General features: G+C 46.3%; 1 protein-coding gene across 2 annotated transcripts in view; it reads right to left on the reverse strand.

The window, feature by feature from the left end:
* Positions 1 to 22,095, reverse strand: part of INPP5D (inositol polyphosphate-5-phosphatase D) — a 243,841-nt gene that overhangs the window by 11,917 nt on the left and 209,829 nt on the right. For both annotated transcript variants that reach the window (XM_044290546.1, XM_044290545.1), the window contains 3 exons: positions 3,884 to 4,036; positions 2,442 to 2,529; positions 618 to 677 (listed from right to left, as the gene is read on the reverse strand). In XM_044290546.1, the coding sequence (XP_044146481.1) occupies positions 618 to 677; positions 2,442 to 2,529; positions 3,884 to 4,036 (301 nt within the window). The remainder of the gene's footprint in view (positions 1 to 617; positions 678 to 2,441; positions 2,530 to 3,883; positions 4,037 to 22,095) is intronic.

Raw genomic sequence — 22,095 nt, forward strand, 5'->3', positions numbered from 1 at the left:
TTAGTCGATACTAATGAAACCAGTAGTTGACAGTCTTCTTATGTGTATGGGCAATTTTATTTTTCTGATACATCTGGTGTCTTCACTGATGCCAGGCCAACAACCTTTCTAAGGGTACTTTCACACTAGCGTTAAAGTTTTCTGGTACTGAGTTCCGTCATAGGGGCTCAATAGCGGGGAAAAAATGCATCAGTTGTATCCTAATGCATTCTGAATGGAAAGCAATCCGTTCAGTATGCATCAGGATATCTTCCGTTCCGTCCCTTTTACGGTATTTGGCTGGAGAAAATTCCGGAACACCTGCTGGATTGCTGGATCCTGCATTCATTTCCATTGAAATATATTAATGCCGGATCCGGTACCAAGTGTTCATGAAATTGCCGCATTTACAGATCCGGCATGCGCAGACCTTTAAAAATGTGAAAATGGTGTATGTCAATTCCTTTTGTCAGACGGATCTGGAGACAAATGATATCCGTTTGCATACGGATTTCCAGGTCCGGCAGGCAGTTCCAGCAACGGAACTAACCCTAGTGTGAAAGTACCCTAAAGACTCCTGGACTTCCCCCCTTCCTCTATCCTGGTTGTACCAGCAGTTCTAAATACAATGAGTATACCTGCTAAATATCTCTGCGGTGCACAGTGGAGCTCCTCGCACTCGGGCCATTTTTCCACCTCTGCAATCACAAAAGGACAGAGTAGTTAGTAGAATGACACTGTAATGATCCCTACTCATCAGCTATGAAAACCAACATTATAGGGCATCTGTCAGCAGATTTGTACCTATGAAACTGGCTGACCTGTTACATGTGCACTTGGCAGCTGAAGGCATCTGTGTTGGTCCCATGTTCCTATGTGCCCACATTGCTGAGAAAACTTTATGTTTTAATATATGCAAATGAGCCTCTAGGAGCAATGGGGGAGTTGCCATTACACCTAGAGCCTGTGCTCTCTCTGCAACTGCCGCATCCGCTCCACTTTGATTGACAGGGCCAGGCGTGAGATGTTTACTGTGTCTGGCTCTATCAACCAAAATGCAGAGGACACAGCTATTGCAGAGAGAGCAGAGCCTCTAGGTGTAATGGTAACCCCCCTATTGCTCCTAGAGACTCGTTTGCATACATTAAAACTTGATTATTGTCAGCAATGCTGGCACATATGAACATGGCACCAACACAGGTGACTTGTTTTACATGGATGGCCATTCACCTGACACCTCAATGTAAGGGTACTTTCACACTAGCGGCAAGGAACTCCGGCAATCTGTTCCGGCGGGTGAAAAGCCTGTCCGATCTGTGTTGCCGCTAGTGCACGCATGCCCCCGGACTACCACTCCATGTCGTAGTTTTACTCCCGCCGCCTCCAGGCATGTTTGCCGTGCTGCCGCCGGAACTCCGGCCCACCCCCATTATCAGGCATTCTCAAACTGCGGCCCTCCAGCAGTTGTAAAACTACAACTCCCACAATGCCCTGCATTAGGCTGATACCTGTAGGCTGTTCGGGCATGCTGGGAGTTGTAGTTTTGCAACAGCTGGAGGGCCGCAGTTTGAGGATGCCTGCACATTATAGTCAATGGGGCCGGAGTGGTAGTCTGGGGGCACGCGTGCACTAGCGGCAGCACGGATCCGACAGGCTGTTCACCCGCCGGAACAGTCTGCCTGATTTCCTTACCGCTAGTGTGAAACTAGCCTAATATTACATGGCCACAGATTCTATAACAGCTGGGAGCTTCAGACGCTGGACCAGTGGCAATCAGCTAATCGTAATTCTGGTTGTCACGCAGATACATGGTGAACGCCAGTCACTGGGGAGGGGGGCAGGAGGAGGCGAGGGCAGTGCATCCCTCAAAACTATGCATCAGCTGTAGGCTCTATTAGCCAAATGGTACAAATGGGGTAAAGTAGAACTGACTTAGTTGCCCATAGCAACCAATCAGATTCCATCTTTCATTTTCCAAAGGAGCTGTAAAAAATGAAAGGTGGAATCTGATTGGTTGCTATGGGCAACTAAGCCAGTTCTACTGTACACCAGTTTGATAAATTACCCCAAATATTTTTTGGACTAGTGCTAAAGCGGATCTCAGAATACTCAATAAAGAAAGCCATGAACCTAATGTGAACCTTACTGGATAGAATACTGCTGCATGGTGTGCTGTCCCCTCAAAGAGCATTGGAGAGTAAAGTCTATTAGTAGGTGCTTCTTTGGAGAATCTGCACGTATAAGGATGACGCTAATGGTAATATGTTGGACCTTGAGATCTGCGGTACTGTTATATTCCATTACACAGGCAGGGAAGATGAGCTTGTGTCCTGGCATTATTCAGTAGTTGTGCCGTGTTGGGGATTTCATCACATATGTCCATAGGGTTTCACATTTGTGTAGCATGAAGGTGTAGTATCCCCCCCCCCCAGTGTGTTATTATAATCATACAATATAATTACCTGGACGACTGGTCCCACGGCTGACTGCACTGTGCTTTTATCTGTTGCTTCTGTGCTACCGTTTCATCTTTCTCAATCTTCACAAAATCTAAGACACAAAAGATTACAAAAATTATGGCTTTCAAAATGCAGAATTTAGAAAAACAAAAAACAAAAACAAACCACCATCATTATTTAAGGGTTATACCCATCTCAGATTTTGATGGCATATGTCTAGGACAGGGGTCAGCAACCTTTGGCGCTCCAGATGCTGTGAAACTACAACTCCTAGCATGCATAATTGCTCTGCCGTTTTGTAACTTCTGCCTAAAAGTGATAGGACAGGGATGCTCAACCTGGGGCCCTCCAGCTGTTGTAAAACTACAACTCCCACAATGCCCTGCTGTAGGTTGATAGCTGTAGGCTGTCCGGGAATGCTGGGAGTTGTAGTTTTGCAACAGCTGGAGAGCCGCAGGTTGAGCATGCCCGTGATAGGAGGATTCTGGGAGTTCTAGTTCCAGAACAGCTGGAAGTTGCTGATCCTTGGTCTAGATCAGTGATGGCTAACCTCCGGCACTCCAGCTGTGGTGAAACTACGACTCCCAAAATGATCCATTTATTTCTATGGAGTTCTGGGAACAGCCAAGCGAGTATACATATTGGGAGTCGTAGTTTTACCACAGCTGGAGTGTCGGAGGTTAGCCATCACAGGTCTAGGATATGCTGTCAATGTCAGATAGGTGCGGATCCTACCTCTAGGACCCGCACCTATCTCCAGTACGGGCCCCTGAGGTGAAGGAGAACACACTGCACAGGCGAGAGTGCTCTCCATTCACTGCTATGGGAATTCAGAAAATAGCTGAGCGAGTCCCATAGCGGTGAGTGGATAAAGCACGGGCACATCTCCATTCACCTCTATGGGACTGCTGGAAATAGCCGAACCAGCGCTCAGCTATTTTCAGAACTCCAATAGCGGTGAATGGAGGGGGACGCGCTTGTGCAGTACACTCTCCTTTACTTCTCGGGGGCCCATTCTGGAGATATGTGCGGGTCCCAGAGATGGAATCCGCACCTCTCTGGCACTGATGACATATCTTAGCAATGAGAAAACCCCTTTAAATACCAAATGAAGCCACTTCCTTAAGGGGTTAATGGTGGAGTAAAGGTGTCGTCCAGGATTTTTTTTTAGCTTGTAGAAGCAGGCTTCTGTGCTGTAGCTATGATATGGCCTACATCCACTTACTGGCCTTAGCACAGTAAGCAAAGTATGGTGGGAACCACCAGGGCGGCAGTGCTGGATCGGTGGATGATCTAACAGATGAGTAATGGTTACTCTATATTTTTAACACATTCCCTGCTGTTAGACAAAGTTTTTAAAATCCCTGACAACCAATATAAAGGAGGTTTCTTGTATATTGTAAGCAGCTCAGAGATGTCCTATGCAAATGCCATACAAGCCTTACCGTAAAGCTTCTCTCTCTGCTTCCCACAGGCTGCTTGCAGACAGATTTCCCCCTGAAAGTGACCCGTCTCCTCTCCATGGTGTGTCAGAGGGGTGAGGAATGGGAACTGTTGCTGTTGTGGATCTTCCATACGGAGAGCGATGCATCCCTCACCTGAATGAGGCAAGGGAATAGAGAATAATGTGGTAAATCTCATTTGTAGATTATTAGAATATCATGGCGGCTTTCCTCCTGAAACAGTGCCAGGCCCGTTCATAGGTGGTGTATGGTGTTACAGTTCAGCCTTTGTCATTTCAATGGAGCTAAGCTGCAATACCGCACACAGCCATGGAAAGGAGTGGCACTGTTCAAGGAACAAAACAGCCATGCTTTTCTAAAAACACGCCTCTAAGTGAGTCCACTAAAACAGTGCTCCAAATTATGACCATGCTCCTCCATGGAAATCAGGTAATGTAGACTAACCAAATGTAATGCAGATTTCTGGACCATTCACGAAGATAGTGGTGGTTAGAGGTTCATGGGTTACTATTTTAGGGCTCTTTCACATGAGTGTGTCCCTTGCGGGAATCACATTCTGTGTGTGTCACGAGGGTGTCAAGAACCACGCCTGACTCCATTATACCCGGGGTCAGGAAGTCGCAGCGGTTGGCTGCGCGCTCTATGTAGTAAGATAGGGCTGTTTCCTTATGGTAGCTTTCTGGGTTTGCTTTGCAATCCTTTTTGGCTCACTCAGGGATCCGTAGCTCCTTCTCAGCTGTTCCTTGTCCAGCACTCCCAATCTCCTTATATTCCCCTCTCCCACTTCTCTGGTTGCCAGATATAGAGCTTCCTGCCTGGACTTCTATACTGACCCACTGGAGCTGTGTTGCTGCGTTCTCTGGTTGTTGGTCCAGAACGTTTCCCTCCGGATCCCTGTTGGACCTTTGTGGTCTGCTGTGGTCGCCCACCTGGGTTTATGTGTTTGTATTGTCTGTCCTCTCCCTGGTGTTTCCATCTTAGTGTCAGTGGTGCAGACTAGCGATCCCACCGACCCGTTCACTATCTAGGGCTCATTCTAGGGAAAGCCAGGGTTTAGGCACGTGATCGCCGCACGGGTGAGGAACCCGTCTAGGGACGTCAGGGCAATCAGGTGCCAGCCGCAAGGTGAGTCAGGGGTCACCACCTTTCCCTCTCCCTTGGGCAGGGCTTTCCCTTTTCCCTCCCTGTGCGTGACGCCGGTCATTACAGTGTGAGAGAGGAATCATGCGTTCTGGACTTAGGAAGCGCAGGGCATTGTCATGACTGATAATGCTGTGTGCCTCTATGTGACCTTTCTGTAACCATACTGACAGCTTTATGTCAGTGTGATTCCGGTACAGGAAGGTCCTGCAGAGGCACACAGATTATCAATCATGACAATGCCGTACAATCCCTCTCTCACACGTTGCGTGATTCCTGCAAGGGACACACTTGTGTGAAAAAGCCCTTATGGTTTTATGGTTCACATTTATACTCTCATATGCTATACAGAAAATGCATATCAAAAGAATGTGTTGCATCAGACAACTGAGCTGCACCGCCACTGTGTGCCAGTTTCTAGCTAACATGTCTGTCTGTGTTCCTCTGTTGTGGTCCAAGGCCTTACAGTCCAGTCTGCAGAAGTGATTGAGTCACACTCTGACCGACTCCAGCAGTTACAGCCCTCTTGAGTCTTTGACGTATTATTTTGGCACTATTCCGTTCAGGCACTAAATAGCGATACAATGTGGGTGCTGTATGGTAATTTTATAAAGTGAATCTGTCACCACAATGTTGGACTGTTATCTGGAATAATACATGACTAATACTGCAGATATGGAGTCCAGATCTCTATTTTTATTCTCCTACTGCCCCCCCCCCCCCCATTGCCCCACTGTCAGCTGCTCTGAAATACACATTGCGGTCTGCTGTGCTAACATAATGGAGAGGACCCGTGTACATGCACAGCAATGTATTTCAGCATGGCTCTGACTGCTGACCGCAGGGGAAAAGAAGGGAGTAAGAAAATTATAATGGCGATCTGGCTCCTTATCTGCAGATCTACTCATTTATTGCTGCAGATGATAGTACAGAATCACGGTGATAGATTCCCTGTGAAGACATTGGGACAGGGCAGCCGGCTGAAATTTTTCTTTTCTCTGGACAACTTATCCAAAACTCACAGACAGACAATATTTTTATGTAAAATTGGAAAAACATAATAAATGATAAAAATAATATACAGGTTATACAGGTCCATGGCTGACTAGGCTGATAAGAACTCAATACCAGTATTAACTAGGAACTGTAAAATAATAATAATAACTAGAGATGAGAGAATCGAAGCTAACAAAGTGCTAATTTCCTCACGCTTCATGGTAACGAATTGCAATTTTTCCTAAAATGGAGGCTACACGTGTGAGGACATGGGGCAAGGAACTCTGGGAAGGCGGGCTGACCCATAATGCCATGCATGCAGCCAATCAGCAGCCAGCCAGCCCTGTGATGTCACAGCCCTATAAATACGGCGGCCATCTTAGAGTCAGACATTTTCAAGCGTTCTGAGTACAGGGACAGACATGAGAAGGCGATAGGGAAAGCAATTGGAAAAACCTCATTGTGAAGTGCAGGGAAAGGATAGGGAGGAATCATTTCTCAGCATCTTAGGGCAGGGAGAGACGTCAGAAGGTGCTAGGGACACTGCTAGAAAAGCGATTTACAACTATAGGGAAAGATTATTTGGGGATCCAAATAGCCATTATGCAGCTCTGTCATTCCAGCAATTTGTTCTTGGGGTGCAAGTGCTATGTTGAAAAGGCTTTAGTGGCTTATATCTTTTCAAACAAGAAAAATATATACACAGTTCACTTCTGCAGTTATATGTGTTGAAAGCGTACAGAAAGAAAAAAATATACGCACTTCACCGGTGCACTTATTTGTGGCAAAAGTGTTGAGTGGCCTATTTCATTATAGAAAGAAAAAAATATATGCACTTCACTGGTGCAGTTATTTGTGGCAAAAGGGTTTAATGGCCTATTTCAGTACAGAAAGAAAAATTTATACGCACTTCACTGGTGCATTTATTTCTGCTAAAAGCGTTTACTGGCTATTTAAATACAAAAAGAAAAATATATTCTTAGTTCATGTCGGCAGTTTTATGTGTTGAAAGCATAGCAGGGTGGCAGCAGTGGGATGTCGGGAGCCAAACATGCCCGGGGTAGACCACCTGCTTCGCAGCAGCCTACCTAACCGGGAAGCCTACCTACCCGGGAAGTAGTGGTGCAGGGGTTCACGGAAGTAGCGGCGGTAACAGTCAGTGCGGTGGTTATATGCGTGATTTTGTATTTCAGTACAAAAAGAAAAATACATTCTCAGTTCACGTCGGCGGTGATTATATGTCTTGAAAGCGTTTAGTGGCATATTTTACTACAAAAAGAAAAATGCATTCTTAGTTCACGTCAGTGGCGGTTATATGTGGTAAAATCTTTATTGAAGTATTTCGGTCAAAAAACAAAACTTATTCAGCTGTCAGCGCTGCGGTTATATGCGGTAAAATCTCCATGATGTCTTCATGATAAATCTGCAGCGTGGGGGCCATGAGTGGCTTTTACACACTTTCAAAATAATCCTTCAGCGGGGCGAATAGAAGCCGTATAACCGGGATGCTCCATGACCTTCCCAGGAGCTGCTGTCGGGAGCAGCGGTTCATTTCTGAGACGTCCGTGTACTGGGGGGGGGGGGGGGAATCCAAAGACCCTCTCCATCTCTGTGCTCTGTTATGTGTGGTAAAATCTTTATTGATGTATTTCGGTCGAAGTTATATGCGGTAAAACTTTTTGGGACATATTTCGGTCGAAAAACCATTTTTTTCAGCCTTCAACGCTGCGGTTATATGTGGTAAAATCTTTATTGAAGTATTTTGGTAGAAAAACAAAATTTATTCAGCGGTCAGCGGTGCGGTTATATGCAGTAAAATCTTTAGTGTCGTATCTTGATGAACTTCGCGACTCTTCCAGGCTCAAAGCTATCTTGATGCTTTGTCTTCTCATTGTCTGTAGCTACTAGAGGGGCCTGTTTATGCCAGGTAGATTCCCCCAGAAGTATCTGGGTCGATAAGCAGCCGATACCACACTTGCATCAATCTTGACAGGATTTATCTCCAGGTGGAGAGAAATTGTTTTTTGGAATGCTTTCTCCATTGTAACCACGTCATTGAGTAAACAGAAGACTGGCGGATTCTCTCCTGTCTTAGGCAACACAAAATTTTTATCATAAAATTTATTAAATATTGAATATTGCATTTAACCAAAACGTGATTAAAATTAGAAGAAAGTAAACTTAAATTCGCCAATATATTATCCCAATCTTCGAGGGGAATTCACGGACAATCAATTTTCCAAGCCTTTTGTGCTGGAGAACGTGTATTATTAAATCGTGTTTTAAGCAACACTTTATAAAGTTGAGAAATTTTAACCTTCTGTTCCAAAATCCCTATAAATGAATAGACGAAGCGGCCACTCTGTGGCCTCCTCATACTGCTGCCACCTCCACAATCTCTCGTCGTCGTGCCACTCTCTGGCCACCTCATGCTGCTGCCACCTCCGCAATCTCTCATCGTCATGCCAGTCTGTGGCCTCCTCATGCTGTGGCCTGCTCAAGCTGCTGCCACCTCAACACTCTGATGCTGCTGCCGCTGCCACCTTCTCATACTGCTGCCACCTCCAGACTCTGTTATTGTGCCACTCGGTGGCCTCCTACTGATGCTGCTGCCGCTACCTCCACACTCTGTCATTGTGCCACTCGGTGGCCTTTTCCTGATGCTGCTACTGCTGCTGCCGCCACCTCCAGACTGTCATTGTGCCACTCGGTGGCCTCCTCATACTGCTGCCACCTCCAGACTCTGTCATTGTGCCACCCTGTGGCCTCCTCCTGATGCTGCTGCCACTGCCACCTCCACACTATGTCACCTTGCCACTCTGTGGTCTCCTGATGCTGCTGCCATCTCCAGACTCTGTCATTGTGCCACTCGGTGGCCTTCTCCTGATGCTGCTGCTGCCACCTCCAGACTCTGTAATTGTGCCACTCAGTGGCCTCCTCATACTGCTGCCAACCCTCAGACTCTGTCATTGTGCCACTCGATGGCATTCTCCTGATGCTGCTACTGCTGCTGCCGCCACCTCCAGACTGTCATTGTGCCACTCAGTTGCCTCCTCATACTGCTGCCACCTCCAGACTCTGTTATTGTGCAACTCAGTGGCCTCCTACTGATGCTGCTGCTGCCGCCACCTCCACACTGTCATTGTGCCACTCGGTGGCCTTTTCCTGATGCTGCTACTGCTGCTGCCGCCACTTCCAGACTGTCATTGTGCCACTCTGTGGCCTCCTTATACTGCTGCCACCTCCAGACTCTGTCATTCTGCTGTTCCCACCCTCCCCACTTCATGACTGGGCCACTATTTTGCCTTTCGGTCTAGCTGACATCATAATTTATTTGACCCTTCTTCTGATCTGTCAGAAGGGAGGAAAAATGAGACGCACAACGGATCCTCTCTGTGTAGCAGCTGTAAGGCCTGTATGGTCCCATCAGAATTGGCTTATGATTTGGTAGCTAAAAGCAGGAGTAGATACAAAACACAGAAGACATGCAAATATTCCATTCATGTGTCATCTCTGTTTTAGATCCAGTCCTGTTTTTTTTAGCATTAGCAATACTGATGGATTATTGAGCAAATTCTGACCGAGTGAAGGCGTATGCTCCACAGACAGGATCTGTTTTTTATGGGTTATTGTTCTGACGGTTGAGACGAAGGGCAAATTAATAAGTGACGTCAACACAAACTTACTGCTGACACCCTCTCCACTCTGTCAGGGGGGCTCTACTTGTATAAGCGTTTAATAGAACAGGTTCTGATAACATCTATGTGGAATCCGCTGGCGACGGTGTAAATGGAGTGCGCTTCTTCTTGGCGCCAACATCGACCTGTAAGGTTGACTTCATACTTGAGTTATTTGGTCAGTTTTGGCCCTGTGACTGCTCTAATAAGTGAAGTGTGCAGTGATTCTTACCCTAAGTTCACACCTGAGCGTTTTACAGCGCGTTAAAACGCGCTGTAAAACGCTCAACACATGAAAACCAATGCTTCCCTATGGGAATGGTTCTCACCTGGGCGTTTTACAGCGCGTACGATCGCGCTGTAAAACGCCCGACGCATTATCAAGTACTTGAGCTTCTTTGGGGCGTTTTGACGCGCGTTTGTGGCCATAGGACACTGCAGTCAATCACACAAACGCGCGTTTACTATTACAAAAAACGCGCATTAAAACGCGCGTTTGAGAAACGCTCAGGTGTGAAAGCAGGGTAAGAGCGACGCCTGTCATCTGCATGTCATACTGACTCACAGTATTGTTTCACTAGCACAGCAGACTCCCTATGCGTGTTACTGCAAGGCACAGTGTTCTACACCACTATAAATGCTCTCTGCAGCTAGGAAGGAAATAGCAGTTTTTTAACGCAATATATTCGGATCGAACCAACTTTTTTCCAAAAAAATCACTAATTCATCTGTTGTATTCATGGACACAGGAAAAAATAATTTGTCTGGACTGTCAAGGAATTTCTGGATTGATGGCAACCCTGCACTGGGCACATGCAAACTAAGGCCAGACAAATTAGATAATTTATCAGTCCATTGGCACCAGAATTCATTACAAAAATCTAGTGGCTTTTTGCGATTTTACACCGTTTTTGACACTTTTGAAAAGTGCTAATAATTGGCAGGTGCTCTAAACATATATTTGTAAAATATATTTTAATATAAAATAAAACAGTGATACCTATTAGTTGGCTTGGTTTGCATCAGAGTTTTCAGCCAATATTCTGGTGCAGTTTTGGCACACTGTGTCGCATATTAGGCCATGCCTCTTTTTTGATAAACCGCACCTTGACACCAGAAAAGTCTAATGTGGTTTATTGTATGCAATTCTATACAATTCTGGCTCAGTCGAAACCTGAATTCTGTGCAGTTGCAATATACGGTACTATCTCTGCCCCACTATATAAGGGTTCTATTCGGGCAGAGTATAGCAATGTCATTGCAATATCAACATTCATAGAAGTGTAAAACTAGCAATTTCCGATTCTAGAAAATCATTGTGCAATCTGGAGCCTGGTGAGGCCTGGCACGGTGGATGCAGTGGATTCAGTCTGTAGCTTCCTTTTTTTAACTGCAGATTGTTCCTGCTTGTAGGAGAAGTGATTCTGCTAATAACAGAAAATTAAGAAATTATAGAAAATTAACTTTTTAACTCCTTAACCACCTCCGGACCGCCTAACGCACATGTGCGTTCCGGAGGTGGCAGGCTGGCGCACAGTCACGCATATATGCGTCATCTCGCGAGACGCGAGATTTCCTGTGAACGCGCGCACACAGGCGCGCTCGCTCACAGGAACGGAAGGTAAGCGAGTGGATCTCCAGCATGCCAGCGGCAATCGTTCGCTGGCAGGCTGGAGATCCGAATTTTTTAACCCCTAACAGGTATATTAGACGCTGTTTTCATAACAGCGTCTAATATACCTCCTACCTGGTCCTCTGGTGGTCCCTTTTGTTAGGATCGACCACCAGAGGACTCAGGTAGGTCAGTACAGTCGCACCAAACACCACACTACACTACCCCCCCCCCCCGTCACTTATTAACCCCTTATAAACCCCTGATCACCCATGATCACCCCATATAAACTCCCTGATCACCCCCCTGTCATTGATCACCGCCCTGTCATTGATCACCCCCCTGTCAGGCTCCGTTCAGACGTCCGTATGATTTTTACGGATCCACGGATACATGGATCGGATCCGCAAAAAGCATACGGACGTCTGAATGGAGCCTTACAGGGGGGTGATCAATGACAGGCGGGTGATCACCCATATACACTCCCTGATCACCCCCCTGTCATTGATCACTCCCCTGTAAGGCTCCATTCAGACGTCCGCATGATTTTTATGGATCCATGGATACATGGATCGGATCCGCAAAACACATGCGGACGTCTGAATGGAGCCTTACAGGGGGTGATCAATGACAGGCGGGTGATCACCCATATACACTCCCTGATCACCCCCCTGTCATTGATAACCCCCCTGTAAGGCTCCATTCAGACGTCCGCATGCGTTCTGTGGATCCGATACATGTATCCATGGATCCGTAAAAAATCATGCGGATGTCTGAATGGAGCCTTACAGGGGGGGTGATCAGTGACAGGGGGGTGATCACCCTGATTACCCTGATCACCCCCTGTCATTGATAACCCCCCTGTAAGGCTCCATTCAGACGTCCGCATGCGTTCTGTGGATCCGATACATGTATCCATGGATCCGTAAAAAATCATGCGGATGTCTGAATGGAGCCTTACAGGGGGGGTGATCAGTGACAGGGGGGTGATTACCCTGATCACCCCCTGTCATTGATAACCCCCCTGTAAGGCTCCATTCAGACGTCCGCATGCGTTCTGTGGATCCGATACATGTATCCATGGATCCGTAAAAATTAATGCGGATGTCTGAATGGAGCCTTACAGGGGGGGTGATCAGTGACAGGGGGGTGATCACCCTGATTACCCTGATCACCCCCTGTCATTGATAACCCCCCTGTAAGGCTCCATTCAGACGTCCGCATGCGTTCTGTGGATCCGATACATGTATCCATGGATCCGTAAAAATTAATGCGGATGTCTGAATGGAGCCTTACAGGGGGGGTGATCAGTGACAGGGGGGTGATCACCCTGATTACCCTGATCACCCCCTGTCATTGATAACCCCCCTGTAAGGCTCCATTCAGACGTCCGCATGCGTTCTGTGGATCCGATACATGTATCCATGGATCCGTAAAAAATCATGCGGATGTCTGAATGGAGCCTTACAGGGGGGGTGATCAGTGACAGGGGGGTGATCACCCTGATTACCCTGATCACCCCCTGTCATTGATAACCCCCCTGTAAGGCTCCATTCAGACGTCCGCATGCGTTCTGTGGATCCGATACATGTATCCATGGATCCGTAAAAAATCATGCGGATGTCTGAATGAAGCCTTACAGGGGGGGTGATCAGTGACAGGGGGGTGATCACCCTGATTACCCTGATCACCCCCTGTCATTGATAACCCCCCTGTAAGGCTCCATTCAGACGTCCGCATGCGTTCTGTGGATCCGATACATGTATCCATGGATCCGTAAAAATTCATGCGGATGTCTGAATGGAGCCTTACAGGGGGGGTGATCAGTGACAGGGGGGTGATCACCCTGATTACCCTGATCACCCCCTGTCATTGATAACCCCCCTGTAAGGCTCCATTCAGACGTCCGCATGCGTTCTGTGGATCCGATACATGTATCCATGGATCCGTAAAAAATCATGCGGATGTCTGAATGGAGCCTTACAGGGGGGGTGATCAGTGACAGGGGGGTGATCACCCTGATTACCCTGATCACCCCCTGTCATTGATAACCCCCCTGTAAGGCTCCATTCAGACGTCCGCATGCGTTCTGTGGATCCGATACATGTATCCATGGATCCGTAAAAAATCATGCGGATGTCTGAATGAAGCCTTACAGGGGGGGTGATCAGTGACAGGGGGGTGATCACCCTGATTACCCTGATCACCCCCTGTCATTGATAACCCCCCTGTAAGGCTCCATTCAGACGTCCGCATGCGTTCTGTGGATCCGATACATGTATCCATGGATCCGTAAAAATTCATGCGGATGTCTGAATGGAGCCTTACAGGGGGGGTGATCAGTGACAGGGGGGTGATCACCCTGATTACCCTGATCACCCCCTGTCATTGATAACCCCCCTGTAAGGCTCCATTCAGACGTCCGCATGCGTTCTGTGGATCCGATACATGTATCCATGGATCCGTAAAAAATCATGCGGATGTCTGAATGGAGCCTTACAGGGGGGGTGATCAGTGACAGGGGGGTGATCACCCTGATTACCCTGATCACCCCCTGTCATTGATAACCCCCCTGTAAGGCTCCATTCAGACGTCCGCATGCGTTCTGTGGATCCGATACATGTATCCATGGATCCGTAAAAAATCATGCGGATGTCTGAATGAAGCCTTACAGGGGGGGTGATCAGTGACAGGGGGGTGATCACCCTGATTACCCCCTGTCATTGATAACCCCCCTGTAAGGCTCCATTCAGACGTCCGCATGTGTTTTGTGGATCCGATCCATGTATCCATGGATCCGTAAAAAATCATGCGGATGTCTGAATGGAGCCTTACAGGGGGGGGTGATCAATGACAGGGGGGTGATTAGGGAGTCTATATGGGTGATCACCCCCCTGTCATTGATCACCCCCCTGTCATTGATCACCCCCCCCCCCCCCCCCCCCTGGTAAGGCTCCATTCAGACATTTTTTTTGGCACAAGTTAGCGGAAATTTTTTGTTTGTTTTTGTTTTTGTTTTTTCTTACTAAGGCCTCATGCACACGACCGTTGTGTGCATCCGTGGCCGTTGTGCCGTTTTCCGTTTTTTTTCACGGACCCATTGACTTTCAATGGGTCCGTGGAAAAATCGGAAAATGCACCGTTTGGCAGCCGCATCCGTGAGCCGTGTTTCCTGGCCGTGAAAAAAATATGACCTGTCCTATTTTTTTCACGGCCAACGGTTCACGGGCCCATTCAAGTCAATGGGTCCGTGAAAGAACACGGATGCACACAAGGTTGGCATCCGTGTCCGTGATCCGTGGCCGTAGGTTAGTTTCATACAGACGGATCCGAAGATCCGTCTGCATAAAAGCTTTTTCAGAGCTGAGTTTTCACTTCGTGAAAACTCAGATCCGACAGTATATTCTAACACAGAGGCGTTCCCATGGTGATGGGACGCTTCTAGTTAGAATACACTGCAAACTGTGTACAAGACTGCCCCCTGCTGCCTGGCAGCACCCGATCTCTTACAGGGGGATATGATAGTACAATTAACCCCATCATATCCCCCGGTAAGAGATCAGGGCTGCCAGGCAGCAGGGGGCAGACCCCCCCCCCCCCTCCCCAGTTTGAATATCATTGTGCGGCCCCCCCCCATCCCCTGTTGTTAACTCGTTGGTGGCCAGTGTGCGCACCCCCCTCCCTCCCTCCCTCTATTGTTTTAATACATTGGGGCCAGTGTGCGCGCGCCCCCCCAACCCCCCCTTTCCCCCCCCCCCCCCTCCCTCTATTGTAATCATCATCGGTGGCAGCGGAGTGGAAGATTTTCATACTTACCTGGCTGCTGGCTGCTGCGATGTCTGCGTCCGGCCGGGAGCTCCTCCTACTGGTAAGTGACAGCAATGCGCCGCACAGACCTGTCACTTACCAGTAGGAGGAGCTCCCGGCCGGACACAGAGATCGCAGCAGCCAGCAGCCAGGTAAGTATGAATCTTCTACTCCGCTGCCACCGATGATGATTACAATAGAGGGAGGAAGGGGGGGGGGGGGGGGTTGGGGGGGTGCGCACACTGGCCCCAATGTATTAAAACAATAGAGGGAGGGAGGGAGGGGGGGTTGGGGGGGCGCGCGCACACTGGCCCCAATGTATTAAAACAATAGAGGGAGGGAGGGAGGGGGGTGCGCACACTGGCCACCAACGAGTTAACAACAGGGGAGGGGGGGCCCACTGGCCACCAATGAGTTAAAAACAGGGGGGGGGTCTGCCCCCTGCTGCCTGGCAGCACCTGCCAGGCAGCAGGGGACAGTCATGTACACAGTTTTTTTGTATATTCTAACCTGAAGCGTCTCCATCACCATGGGAACGCCTCTGTGTTAGAATATACTGTCGGAAATGAGTTTCACGATGTAGCTCATATCCGACAGTATATTCTAACATAGAGGCGTTCCCATGGTGATGGGGACGCTACAAGTTAAAATATACCATCGGATTGGAGAAAACTCCAATCCGATGGTATAACAGAACTCCAGACTTTACATTGAAAGTCAATGGGGACGGATCCGTTTGAAATGGCACCATATTGTGTCAACATCAAACGGATCCGTCCCCATTGACTTGCATTGTAATTCAGGACGGATCCGTTTGGCTCCGCACGGCCAGGCGGACACCAAAATGACTTTTTTTTTCATGTCCGTGGATCCTCCAAAAATCCAGGAAGACCCACGGACGGAAAAACGGTCACGGATCACGGACCCACGGACCCCGTTTTTGCGGGCCGTGAAAAAAAACTGTCGTGTGCATGAGGCCTTAGTCTCATATTCCACTAACTTGTGTCAAAAAATAAAATCTCACATGAACTCACCATACCCCTCACGGAATCCAAATGCGTAAACATTTTTAGACATTTATATTCCAGACTTCTTCTCACGCTTTAGGGCCCCTAAAAAGCCAGGGCAGTATAAATACCCCACATGTGACCCCATTTCGGAAAGAAGACACCCCAAGGTATTCCGTGAGGGGCATATTGAGTCCATGAAAGATTGAAATTTTTGTCCTAAGTTAGCGGAAAGTGAGACTTTGTGAGAAAAAAACAAAAAAAAAATCAATATCCGCTAACTTATGCAAAAAAAATAAAAAATTCTAGGAACTCGCCATGCCCCTCATTGAATACCTTGGGGTGTCTTCTTTCCAAAGTGGGGTCACATGTGGGGTATTTATACTGCCCTGGCTTTTTAGGGGCCCGAAAGTGTGAGAAGAAGTCTGGGATCCAAATGTCTAAAAATGCCCTCCTAGAAGGAATTTGGGCCCCTTTGCGCATCTAGGCTGCAAAAAAGTGTCACACATGTGGTATCGCCGTACTCAGGAGAAGTTGGGGAATGTGTTTTGGGGTGTCATTTTACATATACCCATGCTGGGTGAGAAAAATATCTTGGTCAAATGCCAACTTTGTATAAAAAAATGGGAAAAGTTGTCTTTTGCCAAGATATTTCTCTCACCCAGCATGGGTATATGTAAAATGACACCCCAAAACACATTGCCCAACTTCTCCTGAGTACGGCGATACCAGATGTGTGACACTTTTTTGCAGCCAAGGTGGGCAAAGGGGCACATATTCCAAAGTGCACCTTTCGGATTTTGCAGGCCATTTTTTACACATTTTGATTGCAAGGTACTTCTTACACATTTGGGCCCCTAAATTGCCAGGGCAGTATAACTACGCCACAAGTGACCCCATTTTGGAAAGAAGACACCCCAAGGTATTCCGTGAGGGGCACGGCGAGTTCCTAGAATTTTTTATTTTTTGTCACAAGTTAGCGGAAAATGATGATTTTTCTTTTTTTTTCTTTTTTCCTTACAAAGTCTCATATTCCACTAACTTGCGACAAAAAAAAAAAAATTCTAGGAACTCACCATGCCCCTCACAGAATACCTTGGGGTGTCTTCTTTCCAAAATGGGGTCACTTGTGGCGTAGTTATACTGCCCTGGCAATTTAGGGGCCCAAATGTGTGAGAAGAACTTTGCAATCAAAATGTGTAAAAAATGCCCTGCAAAATCCGAAAGGTGCACTTTGGAATATGTGCCCCTTTGCCCACCTTGGCAGCAAAAAAGTGTGACACATCTGGTATCGCCGTACTCAGGAGAAGTTGGGGAATGTGTTTTGGGGTGTCATTTTACATATACCCATGCTGGGTGAGAAAAATATCTTGGCAAAAGACAACTTTTCCCATTTTTTTGCATTTGACCAAGATATTTTTCTCACCCAGCATGGGTATATGTAAAATGACACCCCAAAACACATTCCCCAACTTCTCCTTAGTACGGTGATACCAGATGTGTGACACTTTTTTGCTGCCAAGGTGGGCAAAGGGGCACATATTCAAAAGTGCACCTTTTGGATTTCACCGGTCATTTTTTACACATTTTGATTGCAAAGTACTTCTCACACATATGGGCCCCTAAATTGCCAGGGCAGTATAACTACGCCACAAGTGACCCCATTTTGGAAAGAAGACACCCCAAGGTATTCCGTGAGGGGCATGGCGAGTTCCTAGAATTTTTTATTTTCTGTCGCAAGTTAGTGGAATATGAGACTTTGTAAGAAAAAAAAAAAAAAAAAAATCATCATCATTTTCCGCTAACTTGTGACAAAAAATAAAAAGTTCTATGAACTCACTATGCCCATCAGCGAATACCTTAGGGTGTCTACTTTCCGAAATGGGGTCATTTGTGGGTTTTTTCTACTGTCTGGGCATTGTAGAACCTCAGGAATCATGACAGGTGCTCAGAAAGTCAGAGCTGCTTCAAAAAGCGGAAATTCACATTTTTGTACCATAGTTTGTAAATGCTATAACTTTTACCCAAACCATTATTTTTTTTTGCCCAAACATTTTTTTTTTATCAAAGACATGTAGAACAATAAATTTGGCGAAAAATTTATATATGGATGTCGTTTTTTTTGCAAAATTTTACAGCTGAAAGTGAAAAATGTCATTTTTTTGCAAAAAAATCGTTACATTTTGATTAATAACAAAAAAAGTAAAAATGTCAGCAGCAATAAAATACCACCAAATGAAAGCTCCATTAGTGAGAAGAAAAGGAGGTAAAATTCATTTGGGTGGTAAGTTGCATGACCGAGCGATAAACGGTGAAAGGAGTGTAGTGCCGAAGTGTAAAAAGTGCTCTGGTCATGAAGGGGGTTTCACCTAGCGGGGCTGAAGTGGTTAAGGACCTTGGATGAGAATGCTTATCCTAAAAGGCCGGTACTTTGTGCACCAGGTCGAGCATTCTCGTCCTGCGATCCTTCCTATCCCCCATGTGTGGTGCCGCGATAAGCGGCAGGAATCCGGCTGTTACTGACAGCCGGATCCCTGCTGCATCCACCAGCATCGGTGATAATGCCGATGCCGGTGGATTAACCCCTCATATGCCGCAGTCAGAGCTGAAAGGGTCATATGGGAGGTTTGCGCTCCTTCTCCTTAGCCATCGGATCCCCACGCTGCGGTGGAGGGGACCCGGTGAATGCCATGGCAGCCCCGATGCCTTACACAGGCATCGGAGCCTGCCAGCTATGAAAGCCCAGGAGATCCAGCCTGAGGCTTGGGTCTCCTAGGCAACTGTCAGCGTCTTACTGTGTAAGACGCTGACAGTTCAATTTAGTACAATACAGAATGTATTGTACTGAATTAAAACAGGGATTAAACCCTGAAAAGGTGAAGTCCCACAGTGGAACAAATATAAAAAGTGAAAAAAAAGTGTTTTTTATAATAAAAAGATTAAAAGTTTCAAGTAAAAAAAAAAGAGACATATTAGGTATCGCCGCGTCCATATCGACTGTCTCTATAAAAATATCACATGACCTAACCCCTCAGGTGAATACTGTAAAAAAATTGAATAAAAACTGTGCTAAAAAAAACACCAAGCGATCAAAAAGGCGTATGCCCCCTAAAATAGTACCAATCTAACCATCACCTCATCCCGCAAAAGATGCGCCTCTACCTAAGACAATCGCCCCCCCCCCCCCCCAAAAAAAACTATGGCTCTCAGACTATGGAGACACTAAAACATTTTTTTTGATGGTTTCAAAAATTATATTATTGTGTAAAACTTACATAAATAAAAAAAGTAGACATGTAAGGTATCGCCGCGTCCGTAAGCACCTGCTCTATAAAAATAACACATGATCTAACCCCTCAGATGAACACTGCAAAAAATTAAAAATAAAAACTGTGTAAAAAAATCTATTTTTGTCACCTTACATCACAAAAAGTGTAATACCAAGCGATCAAAAAGTCATACGCACCCCAAAATTGTACCAAACAGTTATCTAATTCCACAAAATTGATACCCTACCTAAGACAATTGCATAAAAAATAAAAAAAACTATGTTTCTCAGAATATGGAGACCCTGAAACATGATTTTGAATATGTGACGAGAAAACAATCTCAGAATGGCCTGGATAAGTAAAAGCGTTTTAAAGTTATTACCACATAATGTGACGAATGTCAGATTTGCAAAAAAATGGCCTGGTCCTTAAGAGGTTGATCTCAAAAGTAGAGAGCTAATATAAACATTATAGTTGAGAGAATTTCTTAAAATTTGTTTTGGGGTCCAGTTGGCACAAATTGTTCAGCAGGTTCAATTCAAGTCTGAATAAATACTGCCTGAATCTAACGTGCCCCCAATTACCCTGAAAAAGCTGTGTATGAAACTCTGGGGTCTCCTAGAACTTGATCCAACCTCTTTTAAAGTGTAACTGTCATTATTTTTTATATTTTTTGTAATGTGTAGGGGCAGTGATACTGACCATTTTTGTAATATACTTTACTTACTGAAATCGCACATTTTGATTAGAAACAGCTCTAAAGTGGCCCATTTTGAGCCTTAGCAATGCTCCTCTGTCTTCTGTTTACATAACACACTCAGCACTGAGCAAGTCTCCACAGTTATGTATGCAGAAGACAGGCTCAAAATGGGCTACTTTAGAGCCATATTTCTAATAGAAATGTACGATTTCAGTAATTAAAGTATATTACAAAAATGGTTAGTGTCACTGCTCGTATACATTAGAAAAATAATAAAAGAATGACAGTTACACTTTAACCCCTTCCCGACACACGACGTACTACTACGTCATGTAAGTCGGTGACTTACCACATCTTGACGTAATAGTACGTCATGGATAACTCCGGTCACCACGCTGCATCGCGCTGTGACTGGAGTGAGCTGGCTGCACTAATCGTCAGTCAGTCATGTTAGATGAAGCAGAACCGGAGTTGTTCCGCCCCCCTGCAGCCCTGATCGCTGCGATTGGCTGGCTAGTGAAGACCGGCCCATTGCAGGGCCGGGAATGTAGGGGGGGCTCGGCTAGAGGTGGGAGGTGGGATAGGCTGATAAAATCAGCCCATGTCTCCTCCTAGGTCAGGGAGGGGACACCCGACACAGGTGTCCCTTCCCAGCTCTGCGATTGGCTGGAGCAATGCTCCAGCCTATGGCAGCGCTATACTACAATTAGCCAATCTGTGGTGCTGCTGGTGGCTGGGACAGATGTGATTAGGGCTGATTACATCAGCCCATGTCACATCCGAGGTCAGGGAAGGGAAATCAGGCACTGATGTCCCCTCCCAGCGCTGCGATTGGCTGGAACAACGCTCCAGCCAATGGCAGCGCTATGCAGCAGAAAAAAACATTGGTTCCTCTCTGCAGGCAGCCATTCTAGCTTGGTGACTGCTTGCAGAGAGGACCTGTGCCCCTCTATGCTGCTCGTTGTCGGCTTGGACTTGTGGTACTACCACATAAGGCCGAATGCACACGGCCGTTGTTCACGGCCGTGAGCGGTCCGTGGAACTGCGGCCTGGATTCCTGCAGAGCAGGAGCGCACGGCGTCATGGGTTGCTATGACGCCGTGCGCTCCCTGCTGCCGCCGCAATACAGTAATTCACTGGTATAGATCATATGTGCGCTCCTGCACTCAGCAGGAATCCAGGCCGCGGTTCCACGGTCCGCTCACGGCCGTGAACAACGGCCGTGTGCATTCGGCCAAAATCGGTGCTTTCCATTTAGTGCTTTTCAGAAGAATAAGAAAAAGAACATCTGGAACAGCTGTTGTGATCTTTGGCTCATCTGCAGCTGTTTCAGATCCCCATTCCCTGTCCCTCCCCTCACCCCCCTCTCTGTCCTTTTTTTTTTTTTCTTTAGCTTTTTTTTGGCTTTTTCAGCTCTGCACTTTTTCTGTGTGTGAGCTGTGACTGGCAAGTGCTAATCAGCACTTGTGTCTTTTTAGTGCCAGCTCGATATATATATATAATGTCAATTTTAGTTAATAGTATCTTAGATTTTTGAACCCTGACTGCGTCTGCTCAGGTTTAGTGCCTTCCTTTTTTTTTTTACATCAGTTATTACATCAGTTAGTGCTAGCTAGCTAGCTAGCTAGCTAGCTAGATATATATATATATATATATATATATATATATATATATATATATATATATATATATATATATATATATAAAAGTCAATTTTAGTTAGTACTAGTTTAGATTTTTGAACCCACACACGCACTTGTGTGCGCCGGTCAGTACTGTCAATTATTGACTGCGTCTGCTCAGGTTTAGTGCCTTTTTTTTTATTTTGAAATTTTTTGGGAGCCTTTTTTTTCTAAATTTTTATCTTATTCTTTCACTTATCTTTTTCTCTTTTTTTTCCTTTCTCTTTTTGTCTTTATCATAAATTTTATTTTAATTAAATTCATTACAAGACCTCTCACGTGCTAAATCACTACATACACCCCC

The sequence above is a fragment of the Bufo gargarizans genome, chromosome 4 (genome assembly GCF_014858855.1).
Source record: "Bufo gargarizans isolate SCDJY-AF-19 chromosome 4, ASM1485885v1, whole genome shotgun sequence".
Lineage (NCBI taxonomy): Eukaryota > Metazoa > Chordata > Amphibia > Anura > Bufonidae > Bufo > Bufo gargarizans.